The sequence below is a fragment of the Hippopotamus amphibius genome, chromosome 3 (assembly GCF_030028045.1).
Source record: "Hippopotamus amphibius kiboko isolate mHipAmp2 chromosome 3, mHipAmp2.hap2, whole genome shotgun sequence".
Lineage (NCBI taxonomy): Eukaryota > Metazoa > Chordata > Mammalia > Artiodactyla > Hippopotamidae > Hippopotamus > Hippopotamus amphibius.
This window is the reverse complement of record NC_080188.1, coordinates 197,822,674-197,843,044: the sequence shown is the minus strand read 5'-3', so window position 1 is coordinate 197,843,044 and position 20,371 is coordinate 197,822,674. Positions and strand designations below refer to the sequence as shown.

At 46.2% G+C, this 20,371-nt stretch overlaps 1 protein-coding gene and 1 non-coding gene across 4 annotated transcripts in view; one reads left to right on the top strand and one right to left on the bottom strand.

The window, feature by feature from the left end:
* The window catches only part of CAMSAP2 (calmodulin regulated spectrin associated protein family member 2), a 105,133-nt gene extending 86,033 nt beyond the window's left edge, over window positions 1–19,100 (bottom strand). For all 3 annotated transcript variants that reach the window (XM_057725728.1, XM_057725733.1, XM_057725732.1), the window contains exon 1: window positions 18,829–19,100. In XM_057725728.1, coding sequence (XP_057581711.1) covers window positions 18,829–18,967 — 139 coding nt within the window. In that variant the 5' untranslated portion in view covers window positions 18,968–19,100. The remainder of the gene's footprint in view (window positions 1–18,828) is intronic.
* Window positions 15,253–15,324, top strand: TRNAK-UUU (transfer RNA lysine (anticodon UUU)). Its single transcript has one exon. It is a non-coding gene; the product is annotated as a tRNA-Lys (tRNA).
* Window positions 19,101–20,371: the final 1,271 nt, after the last annotated feature.

The window sequence follows — 20,371 nt, the reverse complement described above, 5'->3', positions numbered from 1 at the left end:
TTACCAGGCTGGAGTAGGAAAAGCAAAAGATCAGCTAAGGAAGTGTGTGTGTGTGCCAGAAAGTAAGGAAACACTAACAAATGATGGGACCGTGTCACAAAAGGTCACAGGATCCAGCCGGAAGAAGATCCCATTGGCCAAACCTGAGACAATCTGAACAGCAAAATAAATAATGACAATAAAGGATTAGAACCTGCTGAATAAAACAAGAATGTCCATCCTGATGTAAACAAACAAATGAATAAGTGTGTGAAAGAAAAAGAAGGGGAAACTGTTCCTTGTAGAAGAAAACCAACTAAAAATGGGATAAAATAAATGGAAAAATACCTGATTCAAGCGAGAATCATTTTGGATGCTATATTGGTGGGTAAAAGTTTGATGAACAGGGTATTTCAAATTATCTCCCCCCAAAGTGCTTCTTAATTAAAGATGGAAAGTAACAATTTTATGATGGAGAGAAGGGGCAGGTACCACCTGAAGCACACGACCGAAGTCTGCATCACCCACTGAACGCACACTGCGTGCCTCTGACACGACCCGCTGAAAACACAGCACTGCTTCTGTGGTCGACCCACCAGATCTGCATAACTTGAATCCATCATGAAGACACGTTAGACAGACCCAAATGGAGGAACATTCTATACAATAACTCGCCTACTGTCTTCATAAGATACAAACAGTTTAATAAAGGAAAGATCAACACTGCAGACTCAGACACTTTGGCGGTACTGAGAACTGGGACTTCCTGCTTCCTCCCCCCGCCTCCCTGGCATCACGGTGTATGAGGGAGGATGTCAAGCTGTCTGATCCTGGGAGGAAACTGTCCTCCATCTGGATGTTTCTTCTCCGGGGCTGCCAGGCTGCCCCATGGTTCATCTCTGGTGCCTCCTGGGCATCCCTGCCCAAGTCCCCTGAGGAGCATGGGGGTGGGGCCAGGCGGGGGGCGACAAGGCACACCCGCTGTTGGAGAGGCAGGGGATGGAGGTGGCAGGGATGAGAGGGGGTGTGGGGGTGAGTCCACCAGAGGGGAGCAGGGAGAAAAGGAGGGAGAGTAAACAGCAGACGGTCAAAGAACAAGGAGGAAAAAAGCCAAAGAAGATGGGGTGGTGCCAGGGGAAAGGAGGAGGAGTGGGGCAGACAAACGTCTGCAGTTCCTGGGTCTCCATCACCTCCTGCCTGGGGCAGGGGCCTGTGTAACGTCCAGGTATTCTCATTGGGACCCTGTCAGCAGCCACACCAGAATCTCGTTATCATCCCAGTCATGGAGACCAGGGGCAGAACGAGGGCCCAGCGCTCCAGAAAGGGCAGAGGACCACGAGGTGGGAGGTGGCCCAGCTGGTGCCTGCTGGCACAGGGCAAAGACAGTAGCCAGGGCAGGGGCCTGACGCCCAGCTCAGCATGTGGCTGAGGTGCTCAGGCTTCACAATGTCAGTATCAGGAAAGACAAAGACAGACTCAAAAGCCACCCCAGGCTAAGGAGCCAACAGAGACGCGTCCACCAGACGCGAGGCACGACTCTGGACGGGATCCTGGGATGGAAAGTAGCAACAGAGGACATCAGGATGACGGCAGATCTGAGTACGGGCTGTGGATGAAAGGTCACGTCCAAGTTAAAGTTCCTGATTTTATAATTTTACTGAGATTATCTGAGACTTATCATTCCTCTTAGGAGACAGCCCAAAGTATTTAGGGGGTACAATGTCTCTAATTCACTCTCAAACAATTCAGAAAATATTATACGTATACACACACCCACGTGCATGTGTGTGTACATACGCACATACACACACGCATGTATTTGTGTGGGGAGGGGAAAGGGAGAGAATCACACAAGTGGGAGAAAGTGTTAACAACTGGTGACTCCGGGTCAAAGGCACTCAGAAGCCCCTCGTTCTACTCTCACACACCTGAATGTTCTGTTCTTACACACCTGAATGTTCTACTCTTACACATCTGAAATTATGCTGAAAAAAGCCACGAAATCTCAACATGGGCCAAATCAATCTTCTCCCCAAACGTGCTCGTTCTCCAGTGTTCCCCCCTTCACAGAAGTACACCGCCATCCAGGCACACCAGCAGGACCCTAAGAGTCATCACTACTGCCTCCCGGTCCCCCTAGCCCAGCTCAAACCCAGCACCAAATCCAGCCCAAACCCCTCCCCTTCTCACAACCTCCACTCACACCTCCCGGTCCTGGCTCTCATGCGCCCCTCCAAACCACTCTTGTTCCCCCTCCAACCCAGTCTCGACTGCAGCCAGAATCTGCGTATTTCCCGTAGGCAAACTCGACCACGCCACACACCACACCAAACCTTGGGGTTTCCAATGACTTCCAACCTCTTTAAGGATTCAAAGCCTTTCTCTGACCTGCAGGAAAGACAGGACCCTGTCCCGGCCAGCCCAGTCGGCTCCTGGAACCACGTGCCCTGCCCCTGCAGAGCCTTTGCGCATTCTCCTCACTGCTGCTCAAAAGGCTCTTTCTCCCCGTTCTTTACTCCCTTCCAGATTCTCGGGGGCCAGCGACCCACTCAGTGTGATCCAATTTCCTCCAATAAAGAGAGAGAGCAGAGCAGTTACCCTGCCTTTCCTGTACCTAAGAAAATGTGCTTTTACTTTCAACACTATTCAATTCTATTATAAAAGATGCATAAGTTTGTAAAATATATGTGAAACCTTTTAAGATATGTGAAGCACAGATAAATACTAGTAAGAAAAAAGTTTGTTAGTCACAGACAGACCTCAAAGAATGTCTCAAATAAAGGTAAGTGGTTAGCAGTGTATGCATGTTAAACGTAGAAAGGGATGGAAAAACCCAAAGATACCTTATTCATGAGGTTCTAAGGTGCGAGCTATTTGTGATACACAAGATACTCCAGGCAATAAATATTCATGATATATTAAATATACATAAGGCCAAACAAACAATAGGCAATGAACACTCAATATACACGAACAGGTAATATTCATGAATGCTTAACTGGACCACCCACCGGTGACACCCATTCTGGCCTACATGTCCTCTGCCCAAGGCACACAAGACCAATGGCTATTCATCAGGCTTCCCAACAAGCCACAGCTGTGGCAGGCAGGCTTGTCCCGTGCATCTCAGATGGAGCAAGCGTGCAGCCTCGTGTCACCGTGGGCCTCCAGTTCAAACCTCGGTGCTGGTTCCGGTGACCACACCATCTGTGGGCAAGGCTGATGGAGCAGAAAGAGAAAGACAAAGAACGCGGTGTGTTGCAGGACCTGGGGAGGGCGTAGTAACTCACCCCACCTCTTCCCCGAGCTTCTCACTGTAAGCTGGTTTAACAAATTGTGTGACTTAAGCACTCTGATTTGGTCTGTGAGCCTCTCTTGCTCCGTGACCTCTGCCAGTGCACCTGGAGGCTACAGTTCATCAGTTCATCGAGGAAATTTCTCCCCCAGGGCACCCAGACACAATACAGAGAAGAGTATTCCCACTACCAAATGAAGTCATGACACAAAGAGAAATAACAGGACATTAAGTGCCTCCTGGTGGAAGTACACAAACCTATGAAGTATGCAAAAAAAAAAAAATCAAACTTGAATCCGTATAACTCTCTAGATTTAACTGTCGATTTATAAGAAATACAGGGGACAAAAAGAAACCTGTTACACGATACTGTGGAGATCCAGGCCATGGGAAATGGCAGGACAAACACGTTGGTTTCTCCAGTAAGTAAACTGCAAGGAAAACAAAACGAGATGGAGGGGGAGCCTATGTATTTAAAAAACTTAAAGGGACATAACAAATTCCAAAGGATGGCCCCTATTTACACACTGACGGGAACAAATGAACTATAAAACGAAAAAATGAAAACGACCACGACTGGTGATGTGGATCATGACAGGACCACGGTTACGTTTTTTTAAAATGGGAGCCCGGAAGGAAAAGATGGCGGCGAAGTAGAGAGACGTGGAGTGCATCCCTCCCCACAGATGCATTGGGAATGCACGGAAGGACGCAGTAATTCTCACAGAGAACCAGCTGAACACCAGCAGACGGCCTCGGACACTGGATGGGACTGCGGGGAGCCCGACATAGCCGGTAGGGAGGCATCTACGAGGGCTCAAAGAGGGTGAAGTGGCAGAGCTGTGGCAGACGGGAGGGAGTGAGAAACATTCGGAGGGTCCGCAGCGCAGCTCAGCGTTCCCGGACCGAGACATCGATCCGCGGCTGAACGGAGGGTCCAGGAGCGGGAGTGTGGGAGCAGGAGAGCTGGTTCAGTGTGGGAAACATTGTTGCCGGTAGGGTGACGGACCGAGAGGACAGGAGGGAGGAGGCCCGCGGAGAGGAGTGCCCGTTCCTGAGAGCTGCCCGGCCATGATGGCGGCTGGAGGCTGCAGGCTCACTGGCGGCTGGGAGGAGCCGCGCGCATAGCCTCTCTCTCTCTCTTTCCGCGCCTCTGCAACAGGCAGTGGAGAGACGCCCTGCGGGCCACCTAAGGCGCTCAGGGATAACAAGTACCCTCAGGCACTCGGGTGGGGCTAGATTAAAACCCCTTGCAACGCCAGCAGCAGGGAGGCTGCCTAGAGAAAAAAAAAAAAAAAAAAAAAAGAAAAGAAAAAAACCCCCGAGAGAGGCCCAACTCTAAGACTTTCTGTTTACGCCTGAGCCACCGGCGCCCTCTGCAACAGGCACCTCCAAGCCTGACTGAGACATCAGTGCGCCACTGCTCACTCCCTCCCAGGAGAAGGAGCCACTGTTGTACCCTCTCCCTCCCCACACACCGACGCTTACAGACGAACAATAAAGGAACCTCTGCTGGTCACAGAATAACGCAAAAAAACCCAAGGACAAACAACCCCAAAAGTTTGGACAACCATGAGGAAACAAAGAAACACCATGCAGGCAAAGGAGCAAGAAAAAAACCCACAAGACCAAATAAATGAGGAGGAAATAGGAAAAATGCCTGAAAAGGAATTTAGAGTAATGATAGTAAAAATGATACAAAATCTCGATAACAAAATAGAGAAAGTACAAGAAACAGTTCATAAGAACTCAGAAAAACAAACAGCAATGGATAACAAAATAACTGAAATGAAAAATACTCTAGATGCTATAACCAGCAAAATGACTGAGGCAGAAGAACGAATAAGTGAGTTGGAAGATAGAATGGGGGAAATAACTGCCACAGAGCAGGAAAAAGAAAAAATAATAAAAAGATTAGAAGACAGTCTCAGAGACCTCACTGATAACATTAAGCGTACCAACATTCGAATTATAGGCATCCCAGAAGAAGAAGAAAACAAGAAAGGGTCTGAGAAAATATTTGAAGAGGTTATAGTGGAAAACTTCCCCAACATGGGAAAGGAAATAATGAACCAAGTCCAAGAAGCACAGAGAGTCCCATACAGAATAAACCCAAGGAGAAATACACCGAGACACATATTAATCAAACTAACGACAACTAAACACAAAGAAAAAATATTAAAAGCAGCAAGAGAAAAGCAACAAACAACATATAAGGGAAAACCCATCAGGATAACAGCTGACCTTTCCACAGAAACTCTGCAGGCCAGAAGGGAATGGCAGGATATCCTGAAAGTCCTGAAAGAGAGAAACCTACAGCCAAGAATACTCTACCCAGCAAGAATCTCATTCAGATTTGAGGGAGAAATCAAAAGCTTTCCAGACAAGCAAAAGTTAAGAGAATTCAGCACCACCAAACCAGCCTTACAACAAGTGCTAAAGGAACTTCTCTAAGTAGGAAACACAAGAAAAAGGAAAACACCTACAAATACAAACTCAAAACAATTAAGAAAATGGTAATTGGAACACACATGTCAATAATCACCTTAAACGTAAATGGATTAAATGCTCCAACCAAAAGACACAGACTGGCTGAATGGATACAAAAACAAGACCCTTCTATATGCTGCCTACAAGAAACCCACTTCAGACCAAGGGATACATATAGACTGAAAGTAAAGGGATGGAAAAAGATATTTCATGCAAATGGAAGTCAAAAGAAAGCTGGAGTAGCAATACTCATATCAGACAAATTAGACTTGAAAGTAAAGACTATTAAAAGAGACAAGGAAGGACACTACATAATGATCAAGGGATCCATCCAAGAAGAACATATCACAATGGTAAATATCTATGCCCCCAATATAGGAGCACCTCAATACATAAGGCAAATGCTAACAGCTATAAAAGGGGACATCGACAGTAACACAATAATACTGGGAGACTTGAACACCCCACTTACATCAATGGACAGATCATCCAAACAGAAAATAAATAAAGACACACAAGCTTTAAATGACACATTAGACCATCTCGACTTAATTGATATTTATAGGACATTCCATCCAAAAACGACAGAATACACGTTCTTCTCAAGTGCACACGGAACATTTTCCAGGATAGATCACGTCTTGGGTCACAAATCAAACCTCAGCAAATTCAAGAAAATTGAAATCATAACAAGCATCTTCTCAGACCACAACGCCATGAGACTAGATATCAATTACAGGAAAAAAACTGCAAAAAAGACAAACACATGGAGGCTAAACAATTCACTCTTAAACAACCAAGGAATCACTACAGAAATCAAAGAGGAAATCAAAAAATATCTAGAAACAAATGACAACGAAAACACAACAACCCAAAACCTATGGGATGCAGCAAAAGCAGTTCTAAGGGGGAAGTTTATAGCAATACAGTCCTACCTTAAGAAACAAGAAAATGATCGAATAAACAACCTAACCTTACACCTAAAACAACTAGAGAAAGAAGAACAAAGAAACCCTAAAGTGAGCAGAAGAAAAGAAATCATAAAGATCAGAGCAGAAATAAATGAAAAAGAAAGGAAAGAAACCATAAGAAAAATAAATAAAACTAAAAGCTGGTTCTTTGAGAAGATTAACAAAATTGATAAACCATTAGCCAGACTCATCAAGAAAAAAAGGGAGAAGATGCAAATCAACAGAATTAGAAATGAAAAAGGAGAAGTCACAACGGACACCACAGAAATACAAAAGATCATGAGAGACTACTACAAGCAACTATATGCCAATCAATTGGATAACCTGGAAGAAATGGATACATTCTTAGAAAAATACAATCTTCCAAGACTGAACCAGGAAGAAATAGAAACCATGAACAGACCAATCACAAGTACAGAAATTGAGGCAGTGATTAAAAATCTCCCAACACACAAAAGCCCAGGACCAGATGGGTTCACAGGCGAATTCTATCAAACATTTCGAGAAGAGTTAACACCTATCCTTCTCAAACTCGTCCAAAATATTGCAGAAGGCGGAGCACTCCCAAACTCATTCTACGAGGCTACCATCACCCTGATACCAAAACCAGGCAAAGATGTCACAAAAAAAGAAAACTATAGACCAATATCACTGATGAATATAGATGCAAAAATCCTCAACAAAATACTAGCTAACAGACTGCAACAGCGCATTAAAAAAATCATACACCATGATCAAGTGGGGTTTATCCCTGGGATGCAAGGATTCTTCAATATACGCAAATCAATCAATGTGATACATCATATCAACAAATTGAAGGATAAAAACCATATGATCATTTCAATGGATGCAGAAAAAGCTTTTGACAAAGTGCAACATCCATTTATGATAAAAGCTCTCCAGAAAATGGGCATAGAAGGAAATTACCTCAACATAATAAAAGCCATATATGCAAAACCAAAAGCCAACATTGTTCTCAATGGAGAAAAACTGGAAGAATTCCCCCTAAAAACAGGAACAAGACAAGGGTGTCCACTCTCACCACTATTATTCAACATAGTTTTGGACGTTTTAGCCACAGCAATCAGAGAAGAAAAAGAAATCAAAGGAATCCAAATTGGAAAAGAAGAAGTAAAATTGTCCCTCTTTGCAGATGACATGATATTATATATCGAAAACCCTAAAGACTCTACCAGAAAACTGCTAGCACTCATTGATGAGTTTAGTAAAGTAGCAGGATACAAAATTAATGCACAGAAATCTCTTGCATTCCTATACACTAACAACGGAAGAGCAGAAAGAGAAATTAAGGAAACTCTCCCATTCACCATTGCAACCAAAAGAATAAAATACCTAGGAATAAACCTGCCTAAGGAGGCAAAAGATCTGTATGCAGAAAACTTTAAGACATTGATGAAAGAAATCAAAGACGACACAAACAGATGGAGGGACATACCATGTTCCTGGATTGGAAGAATCAACATCGTGAAAATGTCTGTACTACCCAAAGCAATTTACAGATTCAATGCAATCCCGATCAAATTACCAATGGCATTTTTCACAGAACTAGAGCAAGAAATCTTACGATTTGTATGGAAATGCAAAAGACCCCAGATAGCCAAAGCAATCTTGAGAAGGAAAAATGGAGTTGGTGGAATCAGGCTTCCTGACTTCAAACTATACTACAAGGCCATAGTGATCAAGACAGTATGGTACTGGCACAAAAATAGAAAGGAAGATCAATGGAATAGAATAGAGAACTCAGAAGTAAGCCCAAACACATATGGGCACCTTATCTTTGACAAAGGAGGCAAGAATATACAATGGAAAAAAGACAGCCTCTTCCATAAGTGGTGCTGGGAGAACTGGGCAGCAACATGCAAAAGAATGAAATTAGAACACTTCCTAACACCATACACAAAAGTAAACTCCAAATGGATTAAAGACCTACATGTAAGGCCAGACACTATAAAACTCCTAGAGGAAAACATAGGCAGAACACTATATGACATCCATCAAAGCGCCATCCTTTTTGACCCACCTCCTAGAATCATGGAAATAAAAATCAAGAATAAATGAATGGGACCTCATGAAACTTAAAAGCTTTTGCACAGCAAAAGAAACCATAAACAAGACTAAAAGGCAACCCTCAGAGTGGGAAAAAATAATTGCCTATGAAACAACGGACAAAGGATTAACCTCCAAAATATACAAGCAGCTCATGAAGCTTAATACCAAAAAAGCAAATAACCCAATCCACAAATGGGCAGAAGACCTAAATAGACATTTCTCCAAAGAAGACATACAGATGGCCAACAAACACATGCAAAGATGCTCCACATCACTAATCATCAGAGAAATGCAAGTCAAAGCCACAATGAGATATCACCTCACACCAGTCAGAATGGCCATCATCACAAAGTCTGGAAACAACAAATGTTGGAGAGGGTGTGGAGAAAAAGGAACTCTCCTGCACTGTTGGTGGGACTGTAAATTGGTACAGCCACTATGGAAAACAATTTGGAGGTTCCTTAAAAAACTACAAATAGAACTACCATATGATCCAGTAATCCCACTACTGGGCATATACCCAAAGAAAACCATAATCCCAAAAGAAACTTGTACCATAATGTTTATTGCAGCACTATTTACAATAGCCAGGACATGGAAGCAACCTAAATGCCCATCAACAAATGAATGGATACAGAAGATGTGGCATATATATACAATGGAATATTACTCAGCTATAAAAAGGGATGAGATGGAGCTATATGTAATGAGGTGGATAGAACTACAGTCTGTCATACAGAGTGAAGTAAGTCAGAAAGAGAAGGACAAATATTGTATGCTAACTCACATATACGGAATCTAAAAATGGTACTGTTGGACTCAGTGACCAGAACAAGGATGCAGATACAGAGAATGGACTGGAGAACTCGAGGTATGGGAGGGGGCGGGGGGTGAAGGGGAAACTGAGACGAAGCGAGAGAGTAACACAGACATATATATACTACCAACTGTAAAATAGTCAGTGGGAAGTTGTATAACAAAGGGAGTCCAACTCGAGGATGGAAGATGCCTTTGAGGACTGGGGCGGGGAGGGTGGGGGGGGTTTGGGGGGGGGCGTCAAGGAAGGGAGGGAAGATGGGGATATGTGTATAAAAACGGATGATTGAACCTGGTGTACCCCCCCCAAAAAATAAATAAATAAATAAATAAATAAATAAATAAATAAATAAATAAATAAATAAAAATAAAATAACAAGAAAAAAATAAAAAAAAAAAAAAAGAAGAAGTAACATGAAAAAAAAAATAAATAAATAAAAATAAAAAGGGAGCCCTGGGGACGTCCCTGGCAGTCCAGTGGTTAAGACTTCGCCTTTCAATGCAGGGGGTGCGGGTTTGATCCCTGGTCGGGGAGCTAAGATCCTACATACCTCTGGGTCAAAAAACCAAAACAAAACAGAAGCAATACTGTAACAAATTCCATAAAGATGTTAAAAATGGTCCACATCAAAATAATCTTTAAAAATAAATAAATAAAAATAAAAAAAAATAAAAAGGGGGCCCCTGGCTTTTGGAGACACTAATATGTTTATAGACAAAATGACACGATGTTGGGGATTTGCTTCAAATAACCAGTGGGGGTGGGGGGCTGCGGTGCAGATAAATCAAGGTTGGCTGTGAGCTGCTGACCGTGGAGCCTGGGCGAGGAGTACATGAAAGTTCACTGCCAAGGGACATGTTTGAGATTTTCCATCATCAAACAGCTATGTTTGTTTAAGGAGGAAGAAGGCAAGAGAAGAGCAGAGAACTCCCTCTGAAGAGCCCTGAGCGGTGGTGTGGCACAGGACGGGAGCGAGGACCCTGGCGCAGCAAGAGGGCTCCACCACACCAGACCCGAGCCTCGCCCTCAGACCCCCCGAGGTGGACTTTCTGTGCTGACCAGTGAACACATCCCGAGCCCCCGCCCCACCCCGTTCACTTCCCAGCAGCTCAGTCCCGGTGCCACCCCACTTCCCTCCACACCTTCCAAGCCAAGTCTTCCACGCTCTGTAGCTGCTAAGTCCCAAGACATTTCTGAGGCCTCTCCCAGCTGCGCCTCCCCCCCAGGCTCAGTGTTCTGTCCCCTTCCTTCCTTCCCCTCTGGTCACTCTCCTGTCTTGGGCCGCCTCTCCCCACACCCTCCCACAGGGTGACTGGCTGTTACTCACCCTTTCCACCCTGATCGCCACCTCGCCTCTCAGCCCTGAGACCTTCTGGGCCCCACTCACGAGTGTGCACACACCACCCACCGTCTCAGGGCTGCTCTCTCCCACCCTCTTTCGTTCACACACGTGTCCCGGCCCTCTTCCACTGTACTGTTCCTCAGTAAGAAAAGTTAATCTCAACACGCCCCCCAACATTATCTCTCCTTCGCCATGTCCAACCAACTGCCAAGTCTTACCTCTGACACGCACCCACTTCCTTCCACAGCCATCCAGATTCAAGCCGCCATCATCTCTCACCTGGACCATACCAACATCCTAACTGTTTCCCCACAACTCTCAGTCTCCCTCCAATATGTTTTCTGCTCTGTATCCAGGAGATCTTTTTCCTTGTTGTGGTCAAATATACACAACGTTAAAGTCACCATTTCAGCCATCTGTCAGTGCACTCCAAGAGATCTTTTGAGAAACAGACTTTCAACATCACCAAGTTTAAAACACAAACTGAGTGGCTCAGGGTCCAGGAGGGAAGGAGACTTTTCACTAAACCTAGCGTTTTATACTTTTGAAATTCTGAATCTGTGCCTGTCTCACCTCTTCAAAACATATTAAGTGTCAAAAGTAAAATTTCAAGAACTTACAATCAAGACCTCTAAAATCTATGTTAAAAAAAAAGGGGGGGGGTAGCTGAAAAAAGAGAAAGGATATTTCTGCTGTTTCAAAATCTGTTACAATACAAAATTCTACATAACGCACAAATGAGAGAAAAATTTACAAGTCAGCAACCTCGTAATTTGAATGTCCTAAAAAAAAAAAGAATGGAAAACAAGAAGACAGTTGAAAGAGAATCTTGAAAGTAGCACTAAATTGCCAGCAGAAAAAAATGAAAAACCATCTACTTTGAAACTTTCCTTTGCTGAGGACAAATGTCTTTTAAAGTATTTCAAACATTTCAAATATTTTTTATTCCAGGAGCCTAAAGTACTTAAACTTTGCTTGTAATTCCCATTTTAGAGATAGAAAGTGATTTGAAGGGGAGTGCTGGGAGTGGAGTAGTTTCAAAATAACTTTTTAAGATCATACCCACACATTCCCAGGAACCTATATTTGTGAAATATGGAGTAGGGAGATGAACATTTTTTCAGTGAACTGAAATTCTATTTCTTTACCCCTAAAAACTGTTTTCAGGTACCCCACGAACACGACCAGGCCTAACCATGAGGCTTACAGAGGGAGCTCGGTGTTCTCTCCAGTGCTGGATTCCTGGCCTCTGTTTCATTTTTCCCAGTCAGTAGTGAAAAAAGTATTTTTAATAAAAAGAATTCTTTTAAATTATTAAAGAACTACATCCCATTCCACAAGGGAAACAGAACATCCAAAGGTAGCCTGAGTGTGAGATGGATCTAGTCATGTTTCAAAGCTTATGTTTTTCTCCTAAAGCCGGCTAAACAAACGCTTAGTATCACGACTATTCAGCAAGCAGGGGAACTGAGACAAAGACTTCAGGAAAAAGCCTCCCAAAGAGGGAGCAGGTGGTAGAAGGAGAGCTGGAAAGACACTATGGTGTCGGGGTGTCGGCCTCTAACCCAGAATGCTACGTACATGCAGAGTCTGTGTTGAAAAAGAAAAGGAGAAACCATGCAAGGCACAGGAAGGAGAGTGCTACACGTGGTCACTGAAACAATTATTATTTCAGCAGAAGCACCACGCTGTCACTACTAATAAATGTGTAACATTCATTTAAAGATCATTATTTGTTATTTACCAACGGAAAAGGTCCATAACCTAGTACGTAAAAAATCAGATCCACTGGGGGGGTGGGAGTGGGGGATGGGGGGGGGGGTGGATGACCCTGAAACCACAGACCTATGTTAAATATGTTTCCTATTTCTGTACTAACCAAACACGAACAGGTTTGTTGAAGAAAAATTCAATACACTTTTTAATTCCACAAAAACAAAAAATTTAAGACTTACATTTGAAAGGTTGTCACGCTTTCTTTGTGCCTTCACTTCTAGTATCAGTACTATAAAATTGTAATGAACTCTAGGAAAAGTGTAACACAGAGGTCAGAACACAAACTTTAGTATCATAAAGGTTTTGACTCTAACTTGGGTTCCACCATTCACAAGCTGGATGATCATGGGCAAGTTAAACCCTCTAAACCCGTTTCCTCTTTTATAAAAACGGCAAACTATCATATTTCCTAAATTCTTATTTTCCATTTGAATATTTGTAAAATCAGGACGTGCTCTAATTAATTTGTACTTCAATGTCCAAAATACCTTTTTAAATTGAAGGTGTTTCAACTTAAACACCTTCACTCACAGTCTTCGTAGCAGTGATTCTTAAGCTGGGTCATTTTGGCCCCAGGAGACACTGGCAATCTCTGGAGACATTTTTGGTTGTTACAACTGGGGTAGAAGTGGGGGTGGGGAATGCTACTGTCACCTAGTAGGTAGAGGCTAGGGGTGCTGCTAAACTCCTACAACGTATGGGATGGCCCCCACAACAAAGAGGGTGCCAGTCAGCGGTTCTGCAGGAGGGAAACCCTGCCTTAGAGATGCAGAAGAAGAAATAAAATAATACCTACTTAACAGGGTCGTTCTCAGAATTAAAGAAATAAGGCAAATGTTTCAAAATTGTACTTAATACAAAGTATGTGTTCAATAAATCATAGTAGCTTTTCTTAAAATCCACTGTGCTTAGGATAATTTATTTATCAACTAAATAAATACCAAATTCCTTAAGGTGGCCCTCCAAACAATCCCAATTTACCTTTCAAGCTGGATCTCCCACTACTCATCACATAAACCTCCTCTAATCCTACAGGTCTATGTTGTTCCACTAACAGTGCTTCGGTCCCAGCTCCATGCCTGCACACAGACCACGTGCCCCACCTGCCACGCCTACTTTCTACCCAGCAGGACTCCTGCCCCACACCCTCTGTGTCTGTCTAACCACCACCTCCACTGCCAAGACTTCCTCCATGGACTGCTGAGTCGGAAAGTACCCTCCTTCCACCTCTACCTCCTTCCTCGAGGCACTGTCCAGTTACACCGCTCTGTATTTTTCCTGAACTCTGCTGCAGTTACACATTTATTCTAAGCCCGTACTAGAGCACAAACTCTTCGAAGAAGAAAGGCATGGTTTAAATACCTGTAGCCTCTGACACTGTTATAAGACCACCCGCCTGGAAACTTTCTGCTTCCAGGGCCTCAGTATCTCTACAGTATTTCTTAATTCTCTTCCTACCTCTCTGATTGCTCTAATTCTGCCTTCTTTCCCTCAGCCTCCTCCCACAACTAGCCTAAGTGTTCACTACCCTAGATTCTGTCTCAAATCTTTTCTCTCCCTCTATGATCTCATCTACTTCTGATTTCACTTACACTTTATACACAGAAGAGGCCCAGATTGGTACTCTGCTGCCTCACCTGGTGGATCACACTCTGCACCCACAGGTGCAGCTACCCACCTTACTCGTTTCTCAGATAAGGGCTGTGACCAGCACACGGCGCTCAAGGCTCCCCAGAACAAAGCTGCCTTGCCACTCAACGCGCTGCTCTCTGTCTCTGCCGATGGCACTGACTCAGCTCAAGTAACCTCATTCTCCTACCACCTCAGGGACCCTCATCCTCTCCCCATGCACCCCAAATTCAGTCATTTAGAAACACCAGGGATTACATCTCTGCAATGTCTTTTCTATCCTTTGCCTCTTTTCCATTAATCTGACTTCTCCCCACACAGCACGTGGTAAAGAGGGTAGCCTGGAATCAGGTTTGGAGCACAACACTGTGAGCTGGGTGGCTCTGGGTGAGAGCCTAACCCTTGGGGCCTCATTTCCTCATCAGTGACACTGGAGTGGTGGACAGTTCCCACCCCCAAGGCTGTCATGAGGGTTACAATGAGACGATACCCGGAAGATGACTGACAGATAGTAAGCACTCGGTAAACATCAGCAGCAGCTCTCACCACCTCCTGCCCGGGCTCCTGCAAGAACTTCCAGAACCGGCCTCTCTGCTATTGGTCTCTCTTAACCACAGTGCTGTCCGCTGACGACACTGCCTTCACACACGCCTGAGAGGCAGGTCTCAGGCAGGATTTTGACAAAATGTGTTGGGATATACAAAGAAACGTAATAAGGGGTATTTAAAATGGTAGATGATTTTATATTCTGCTATTTGTTTTATAGTTCGTACCAAACTGCTGGGTACGAAAGGGAGAATCAGAGTTGACGAAGTTGAAATGATAAAGTGACACTAGGAATTGGACCTTAAGTTCCATGTTAAGAACTTCAAATGCTGGGAATTCCCTGGTGGTCCAGTGGTTAGGACTCAGTGCTTTTACTGCCGTAGCCCAGGTTCAATCCCTGGTTGGGGAACTAAGATCCCGCAAGCCTCACAGCCCCGCCTCCAAATGCAAGAATTTAGTAAGGAAGAATGTCATAAAAGGGTTTGCAGCCACCATTGCCCCAAAGCATTAAAGCAAACTCAGTAATACGACACTAAACAGGTTAAGCTGTTCAAATACAGTAGACACAGCACAGTTCAACTTCCCCTCTTCTGCTTAGATGGGCTTATCTGTTTACTGATTAAAATTTATCTAAACAAACTTATTCTTCATTGGATCAACACTGTATCTGCATTCTTCCACAAAATAAACTATTAAGATTTGGGCTCTTTGGAATATTTTTAGCGCAAAGAAAAAGAATACAATTCTAAGCTCTGACATAAAACTTCAAGTTAAGTAAATACTCTTATCTGCTTTCTAGGTATTACAAGACTAGTGCTTTATTTTTTATAGTTCAATAACTTCATTCTATGTCCACAATTGATTTCTAGCTATCATTTTAAATGAATTTTCCAACACATGGTTCTAAAATTGACTTCTTTTTTATATGTGAAAAGTTAGAAAGTTTCTCATGGAAAAAGACTACATCAGTGTCTGAAGACCCCACGTATCATGATTAAAGAAGTGATGTCAGTAAATCATAACTTAAACTTGGGCTACTGTTTGGGATGACTGACTGACTGAATGCCATCGCCAGCACCTCTGAAACACGAGGTCTCCTAACACCTGCCACATAACAGTGTCTGCGGCAAACGGAGAAAACTCACATCAAAAGAAATGAAACCTTATTTTTTTTCTACTCACTCCATATAAATTTATACTTTGAAAGACTGTTGATTAAAGAATAAACAAAATGTACAAACATAACATTCTTAATAATATATTAATTTCTTGTTACTAAGTGACTCTCTTAAGGTCTTCTAAGCTTGTTTTTCATTCCATTTCGAATATGACTTTTATCCATTCCAACTGCTGCCAAAACAAATGTAGGTACCGACAATATCCATATAAAACCTGGGTGTGTAAGGTCTGCCCATTCTTTAAAGAAAATAAATCAATAAGACTTCTCACAGGTACAATGTGCACATCTGGCACCCTTGGCCGATAAGAGACTTACTCTGAAGAGCGATATAAAGAGCAAAGACTTGAGAGTCAAAAACACCTGAGCTGGCCCGCAGGATCCACCACTCGCCAGATGTTTTATCTTGAGCAAATTCACCTGAGCTTGTTCCCTCATCTGCAAAATGAGAACAGTATCTTTCTAGAGGGATGCTGTGGGAGTAAAGGAAGCAATGTGTTTGAGGTACAGGGCTCCACCAACACCACATCCTTTAGAGTCAGACCATCAAATCACAGCTCACGTCTGCCCTCACTAAGACTGTGACCGTGGGGAAGTTGTTTAACCTCTCTGTGCAGTGGCATCCTCGCTTTTTAAATGGGGAGCACGCTACTTGCATTACAGAGCTGCTGCGAGTCCCCAATATACAACGTAATGCAAAGCACCTAGCACTGTGCCCGGCACACCACACATTCCATTGATACTCTGTTCCTTCCTCTTTGCCTCTCCAAGTGTGTTCAACACCTGCTTCTCCAGTGGTCCAGAACCTGGTACACATGCCTGATATGTACTTAGAGAGGAGGCTATTTTCTGGTCAGGAACCTTGTGAATCCAAGGCAACATTCTGACCTCTGTACTACAAGTTTCCTCTCAGTTTTAGAAAGGAAGAAAATATTTTTACTATTCCCTCTGCCTCCCATTTGGTACATGATGCTTTTCCAAAGAGATCACTATATAAATTTCCCTCTTTCCATCTTTTCTAAATACTTAAATAGCTTTCATTTCTCCTCTAAATGGATATTAGCTTCAGTATGCTGCTTCAGTTAAAACCAAAACACATCTATTATTTTCATCGTTGATACCAGTGGTGCCAGAAGACAAAAATACACCAACACTGTGTTTCCTCCCAGGTGTTATTCTACACATTTAGTCCAGAGAAATCTTTAAAATCTAACTCATTTCAAAGTAAATTTTTTATTATATTTACTTCTGATGCCAGTTTTGCCTTTAACATCTTTCCACTTTAATATCAAAGCATGAGAATTCAAATAAAAGCTGTCATAAACATAAAATCATGAAGTTTCCCTCAAACCAATTCAAATAATTTTCTAAACACTGAGATTCATTTGCTAGTTAACTAAATATGCAGTCCTGATATTCACCTGTATACATATTCAGCTGTGTATGTTTAAAAAGTAAGAATGAATCAGACCATTTACCCACAAATTTTCATGGTCCTAAAACTGGAAATCGGCCATCCTCTTCCCCCTAAAAAAAACCAAAAACAAAAACAAAAACAAAAAAAACCACCAAAAACACAAACAAAAAAAAAAAACCCTGTATTTAACACCTGCAGAAAAGTCTGTAAATACTAACAAACATTTCAATAAGTAGCTTAAATATCCAAAATTTATTAACTAGGGCACAGAAACCTCACAAAACGACTCAAAGTTATCAGATGAAATTACCTTCCAAGAGCACCTCCAAGTGAAAAGCTAATTCCTTCAGAGCTCTACAACATGGACTCCTAAGGCAACAGCTAAGGAATTACAACAGGAGGCCCTTTTCCTGTTATTCTGTAAAGACTGGGTAAAGGCGGGAGTGTTGGACTCCTACTGCCCTGTTACAATTTGTGTCAACAACACATGCCCTCAAAAAGCTCTTCTATTAAAAAAAAAAAAAAAACCCCCAGTAGGAAGTTGTTGTTTTTCAGTTTCTGAAGCCAAAATGTTTGGAAAAAGGAATGTGCCTGGACATGAAATGAAAATAGTACGTGACACTCAGCAAGCTAAACATTGGGTTTAAATAACTGGTTTAACAGAGCCCGAAACGTGTACGGGAGAACACGGGCTTAAAGAATGACAACAAAAACTGCTACTGCACTCCGACAGAGGCCACCGTACAGTCCATGGAGCCTGAGTCGCAGCCATGGTTACAAATGTCAAAATCAATGCAGCCTGTGTGCCTTCTTCCAATAATAACGAAACCAACTCATATTTCTCGGTGGTGTAATCACGACTCTGACTGTGGGGGAAATGAATGCAGCACAGCGAAAAAAATACCACAAATTAAAACCACTCCTTGTAAAGACAGGACAAAATTGGTCACGGGGGAAAAAAAAAACAACCCGCTTTTGCTATCAAATAAGAGAAATCTGGCCGCATCCCACCTGCCCAAATCAAGGGCTCGTGATTGAAGAGCAAAGCTGCGTTATCCCCCATCGCGTCCCCGAGCCTGTGCGCAGATACACGCGCGGAGAGGACCCGAGGATGGGAAACAAAACTGGGATGCGCGCAGCCTGCGGGGGAGGGAGAGATGGAGGGATGGGGGGTTGGAGGGATGGAGGGATGGGGGGTTGGAGGGATGCGGGATGGAGGGATAGGGGATGGAGGAATAAGGGATGGAGGGATGCGGGGATGGAGGGATGGGGGTTGGAGGGATGCGGGGATGGAGGGATGGGGGGCGGGCACCACGTACCTGTCCCGAAGGCCTTGGCCACCAGCCAGGCCAGATTGCAGGCGATTTTGGCCCTGGAGAAGTCGTAGTGGTCGAAGGGCTTGATGGCCGGAACAATGAAGGTCCTCCTCCCGTCCCGGGGGTCCGCCGCATCCCCCATCTTCACGCGCTCCGGGCGCCGCCCGCCCTTCACATGGCGCGGCCGGCCGCGGGGTGGGGGCTGCGGGCGGGGGGTCGGGGTCTGGGTCGGGGTCGGGGTCCGCGCCGCTCACAGCATCGGCCCCGCGCGCCGGGCCCGGGGTGAGGCGGCGCCGCGCCCGGCCGCCCCGCGAGCCCCCCGCGAGCGCGCGTGCGGGCGCCTCCCCTTTGTCTCGGCGCGGCGGGCCCGGGCGCGGCGGGGGCGTCCTCAGCGGTCACGTCGCGGGGGCCGTCCCGCCATCGCGCCGCCCGCAGCGCCGCCCCCCGCTCGCGGCCCTGCCCTCGGGGCGCCCGCCGGCCGCAGCGCGGGGCCTCGGGGACTCGCCGGAGGACTCGGACGGCGGCCCCCCCCCCCCCACCCCGGCGCGGCCGGAGCCGCCGCGGAGAACGTCCAGGTCCCGGCGGCCGCCCTCCCCGCGCCCGCGCCCGCGCCCCGCCGCGTCCCGCGTCCCGCGTCCCGCGCCCTGCGCCCCGCGGACGCCGTCAGCCGGCGCTCGGGCCCCGCGCGGTCAGCCCTGCCCCGCGCTTCCCCCGCGGCCGCCCGCGCGGTCGCCGCCTCAGCCGCCTCAGCCGCCGCCGCTGCGGTTTTCCGGCTGCCGCACTGAACCGAGAGGCGGCGCGGCTGTGCGCATGCGCCCTCCGCGTCCGCCCCGCCCCCCCGTGCCGGCCCCGCCCCGCCCCGCCCCGCCCCGCCCGCCCCGCCCGCCCCGCCTGGTCCCGGCGGCCCGGGGCGCATGCGCGGTGGCGGCGGCAGCTGCGTCGGTCTCCGGAGCGCGCGTTCTGGCGGCCCGGCCCGGCCCGGCCCGGCGTGCGGCGGCCGCTGACCCTGCGCGAGAGGCGGGAGGAAGCGGGCAGCGGGCCTCGCCGTGGCGTTCGTGCTTTAGCGACACGGTGCCGGGGCACAGAGAACCGATGTGTATCAAAATGCTGGTTCGGCGACACGCACTTTGCGGCCGACTTGTGCCTGAATGACGCCACCCGGTCCTCGAGGCGAGCGGGGGCGGGCGTGGTCGCCGGCTGACGGCGCGGGCATCGAGGTCGAGTGGGGCGAGGGCGGCCGGCCCGGGACGCCCCGCCGCGGCGCGACTCCCGGCGGCAGGGCCCGTGTCCCCGCCCGCGGCGCCGCGCGCGCTCGTCCTCTCCCGGGGGCCGCCCCACGCCGCGCGCCTGGCTGCGCCCCGTCGGAGCCGCCCGGTTTTCCCGAGGTCTGCGTCGCGGTCGCCGCGCTCCTTCTGGCCCCCGGGCTCGCTCCTGCGCGACCCGCAAGGCCCTGACAGCGGCCGCCGCCTCCTGGAAGCCTTCCCCGGCAGCGCTTGGTCTCCCCGTCGGGGCTGCCCCCAGGGCTCCGCGGCCTCGTTCCGCCGCC